Raw genomic sequence first — 5,088 nt, 5'->3', positions numbered from 1 at the left:
TTGAAACCGATTCTTCTTTGTTTTCTCAAGTTTTTTCTATTCAGTATGGTGACTTGGTCTATTAAGCTAGTTGGCATAAATGATCTTTGAAGACAAGAAGTTTAAAGTTCTCACATCTTCAAGGAAGGAAATCATTGTGGTGATGAGTTGGCTACCTTTGGGATTGATAATAGGATGATTTTTTTATGGTATTCTGGTTTACCATCTTACATTAGTTTAATTTTTTTTTCATAATAGATATAAACTTCTCTCTTGTTTCATGGGTTTGGTTTGGTCCTGAGTGAGTTATACTTTTTTTTTTTTAATAATATATTAATGTGAAAACAAATGATTGGTAAGTATTAGTGTGTCAATCTAATTGAGATGGGAATATTTACATAAATGTCTATATATATATATGAAACCAAGAGTTACATATATGAAAGATCATGAAATCACTTACTTGTACGTAGATAAAAAGTTATACATCTAATCAAAATACTAATTTTGAACGACATATATTAAGGATGACAATGCAAGTTGACTCGTCCCGCATTTGGTTCACAAAATGCAGGTTGGGTTGGCTTGCTCCGCATAGAATATGCGGGTTGATTTTACTAGGTCGTCCCGTACAAGAAATACAATTTTTAAATTAATAAAAAATAATTTTTTAAATAATTTTTTTTTGAATAAATTTAATTTTTTTTTTAGATGAATTAGATAAATGATCTCAACAATATTATTCTCACGACACGAGCGTAATAATAGGTGAGTAAAATTTTTGGAATGTGAAATATGAGGTTACATAAAGAAAATATGGTAATACAAAAGAAATTTATAGATTTTTAAGTAATGAGATCATGTGGGCCAGCCCGCCCCACCCCATACTTAATCCATGTAAACTTGGAGTTATGCGAGACAAACCTAAATAAACCAATGAATTAAAATAGACAATCTGTCATGAGTTTTTACACCCACTTTGTCATCCTAACATATATGGAAAGAGGGACAAAAAGCAATTTAAAACATAATCTAGAAATCTTGGAGAGAGAATTAATGATAGTTTTGAACTTCAGAAAAAAAAAAAAAAAAAAAAATCTGCATCGAATTCATGCAAGCATTAAATTTTCTACATAAGTAGACACCCAAGTGTTACGTCATTTTATTATGCGTGCTTCATTGCTTTCAGTAAACATTCTTTATATAAACAATACTACTATATTTGTATAATTGGTAATTTAATGTCCAACACTAATTAACTAGTAGAAGTGAATTATTATAATCTGAGATAAACTTTACTGTTATAAAGACCCTACTTGAAATCTTGGAGTCATTCTCTCTATATAGTAATTTATATAGAAATTATCATAAGTACAGAAAATTGACAAAAATACGACAGACATGTTTATTGGTAATTATTTTATTATTAACATATTTGATCGCTAACTTTTTAGAAATAATCAGCCAATTTTATTTTAAAATTTAATTTTGAAAAAACTTTTTTAGAGTTCAACCATATGTTAGTTGGGTCTGTTGGAATTTAGGAGAATTTTGACATCATAAAGAAGTGAAGTGATATAAATTTACAGAAAGTTGGTGGCTCTAAATCACAATTCCATACCTATTTACAGAAAGTGATGTAAATACAATTTTAAAAAAAATTACAATTTATGGAGGTTTCATTTTAAATAGGCAACACATATTTATTTATTTATTTATTACAATTACATGCATGATAGATAAAATAGTCTTTAGACTTCATTCTATTTATTGCATAGCATCTCAGTATACTAGCTTGTGGCATGACCCTTGTGGGTTCATTTCATTGAGACCATTCCACTTTCTGCACCAGCTAGTATATATATATATATATATATAGGCAAAGGGAGACACATTAGTGATGCATAATTGAAGTGATAGTATATGAGAGAGAGAGAGAGAAGGAAAACCAGATAGCATAGGTCACTCACAGTGAAAGAGTGCATATAAATAGGACCTAAAGGTTTGTGAAAATTGTGAAAGAGATTATCATGGGGAAAGGAAGAGCACCATGCTGTGATAAAACTCAAGTGAAGAGAGGTCCTTGGAACCCTGCAGAAGACCTTAAACTCATAGCCTTCATCCAGAAATATGGCCATGAAAACTGGCGTGCCCTCCCAAAACAAGCTGGTAATTACACCCTTTATTAAATGTGTGTTTTCTATTACAGAATGCTTTGTCTTGGTAATCTTTTAATAAGAACATTAGTTTCAAGTTTCAACCTCTCTTTTGGTGTTTGATCTCATTCACTTTTGTGAACTCTAGAAATTAGAATTTTGTAATCTTTTAATAAGGAACACTACTGCATGATCATGGAAATTTTGCAACGGCATTATTGCTTCTATGGTAACCTGCTGTTTGTGATAAATCCAGTTTCTGCATTTGCATTGCTTCATCCACTGTTTGTCCCATTCAACGGCAATTCTCTGCTACCTTCTGTTAATAGGAAAACAAAGTTTGGCAGAAATTGGTGACTTTTGGTTTTCCTCATGTTAGTAAGATCATTTGAAGCATTGGTCTCTTATCACACCTACAATTGTGGGCCCTCCTTCTACCAATAATTTCAATGAAAATATGACACATTTAAATGACTAATTTCTGATTATGCACGTCCACCTACCATTAATTTTGCCCGTCCATCACCATGATTGTTTGCTATAAATGGAAAATTACCATGATTCTTGCACATAAGGGTATTGAATTCCTTCATCACAGAAAAAAAAAAAACTTATATTTCAAGTACTTAAAAAGAAAGGCACTGCGCTTCAAATTTTATGTTTCCTGCTGTGGATTAATTATGACTAATTTCCTGCATTCCTTAAAGTAGAAAAACTATTGTTTCATGCTGTTCGGGTGTTTTGGTGTCTATAATTATTTCACTTTATTCATTGGTTTCAATTAGTCTAAAATAGGAGAGGCAAGTCAAAAGTGTCATTAAATTAAAAACAGACTAATGAGCAAGAGGAATCACAACCCCAAGAAACTGTAAAAATTCAGAAGGAAATAAACAAGTACTACTGTCTTATATTGTACATATATGCACTATATGTACAATATCAATACAAATATTATTCCATATCATGTAACTTTATTTGTTTGGAAGCAGTTCTGAGTATACAAGAGTATTGGTTTAATTAAAGAATTTGCAATTTTCATGCCTCCTAAAGCATGATGTTAGAGAATTGGAAGTACAAATATTTGATCCTGTTAATACTAGTAGAGATGTTATCAAATTTTTCTTACCCTTATTTTTCGCATTTTATTAAGGACTTCTGAGATGTGGAAAAAGTTGTCGATTGAGATGGATCAATTATCTAAGACCTGATGTGAAGAGAGGCAATTTTACACCAGAGGAAGAGGAAACCATAATAAGGCTACACAAGACCATGGGAAACAAGTATGCCTCTTATGTCTCAAACCAGAAAGATAATTCTTGTAATGGTATTTTTTACTTTTGTTTTCTCATTAGATTATCTAATTATGGTTTCTACACAAACTGGTTTCAGGTGGTCAAAGATTGCATCACGTTTGCCTGGTAGGACAGACAATGAGATCAAGAATGTGTGGAACACCCACTTAAAGAAAAGGTTGGTTCCTAAAAAAAGTTCAGGATCAAGTACAGATGAATCCAAGCCAGAATCAACAATAACTTCCACCTCTTCCTCTTCATCTCAGTCATTTTTCTCAAATGAGAGGCCAAGTTCACCTAAGACCACAACACCTTATAATGAATGTTATGACCAAGCTGATCAATTATCAATGGGAGAAAAAATTGAGCAGGATTCAGAAAAACAAGTGTCCAGTGAACTAATTGCCATGACTGAGGATCCAAAAGAGTCATCAGCTTCATTATCTTGTGAGACAAATATTATAAATTCGAGCCTGAATGCTGCACAAAAACCAGAACAACAATTGGCTTCTCCTTTATCAGTTTCAATGTATTCTGTTGAGACTGATGTTGTAAATTCAGGCCACATAGTAGCACACAAAGCAGAACAACAATTGGCTTCTCCATTATCCTACCTAGGACCTTGTGACGTTGGCCGTATTTTAGAAGAGGTGGATAAACCAAACCACCTGATTGAAATTCCATGGGAACCAGATTATGAGTTTTGGAAGTTGTTAGATGATGATAGCCTTGGATCTTTTCAATCAAACCAAGTCCAATTAGGTGAGTTCCCAGCCAACCAAAACATGATTCTTGAAGAGGGTGTTGAAGATGCTGAGGCCAGGAAGTGGTCCCATGATTTTGAGAATGAGTTTGGAGTAGTAGGTGAGGTAAAGGAGTCAAACAAGGATGATTTCCTACCAAAGAACTATGCAGTTGAGCCACAAATGGACCACCACACTCATGCATTTGATTTCGATGATATGACACGAGCAGAATCCGAATTGGACTTTGATAATATCCAATTATGGCCCTTTTGGCCTCAAAATACTAGTCTCTAGTTTCATACAAACCAGTAGTTGGAAAACAAGTCCATGTAAAAATCATGAAACTGTGATTTACTTAGTAGGTATACTGACTACGATAAATTAATCAAACAGGTTAGGTCTCTTTGATGTATGATTTCATGTATCCCCTCCCAAATCAAGTTACATTGTAGATTGAAGCACAAATATGCAGTATATTGAATAAATTGTAGGTAAACAACAAAAATATCATATACACGATGAAAGTGGGTAGGTGATATTCTCCACTTACTGCCACTAGTATGACATTTTTTCTTCACGTCCCCACAACTTTGAACAATTCAAATAAAACAACCTTGCAAGTATACAAGACTATAACTGTAGCACGCAGGTTAGCCACAAATGTTGTATTTTACCAAGTCAATTTCCCATTGATATCCGACTTTGAGTCAACTTTAAGTACATAACTTTCTCTCAATATTACTTTTTAATTTTCAATTTACAAACTTCTATACTTATTTCAGCTAAATAACTCCATTAATTGAAGTAAAAATTATTAACATTTACTCAAGTTACATTTTTGTTTGAACAAAAATGTGATAAAATGAGAGACACACTAAATATTAACACAATGTTAATCAAGAATTTTGTTAATAT

At 32.4% G+C, this 5,088-nt stretch overlaps 1 protein-coding gene across 1 annotated transcript; it reads left to right on the top strand.

Moving 5' to 3' along the window:
• The first annotated feature begins 1,847 nt into the window (after nt 1–1,847).
• LOC137835079 (transcription factor MYB63-like) lies at nt 1,848–4,638 on the top strand. Its single transcript, XM_068643418.1, has 3 exons — nt 1,848–2,148; nt 3,286–3,415; nt 3,525–4,638. Exons 1-3 carry the CDS (start codon nt 2,010–2,012, stop codon nt 4,465–4,467), a joined length of 1,212 nt encoding a protein of 403 aa, XP_068499519.1. The 5' UTR covers nt 1,848–2,009; the 3' UTR covers nt 4,468–4,638.
• Nucleotides 4,639–5,088: the final 450 nt, after the last annotated feature.

The sequence above is a fragment of the Phaseolus vulgaris genome, chromosome 5, assembly GCF_000499845.2.
Source record: "Phaseolus vulgaris cultivar G19833 chromosome 5, P. vulgaris v2.0, whole genome shotgun sequence".
Lineage (NCBI taxonomy): Eukaryota > Viridiplantae > Streptophyta > Magnoliopsida > Fabales > Fabaceae > Phaseolus > Phaseolus vulgaris.
Note: the sequence above shows the minus strand (reverse complement) of the source record. Positions and strands in the feature narration are given on the sequence as shown.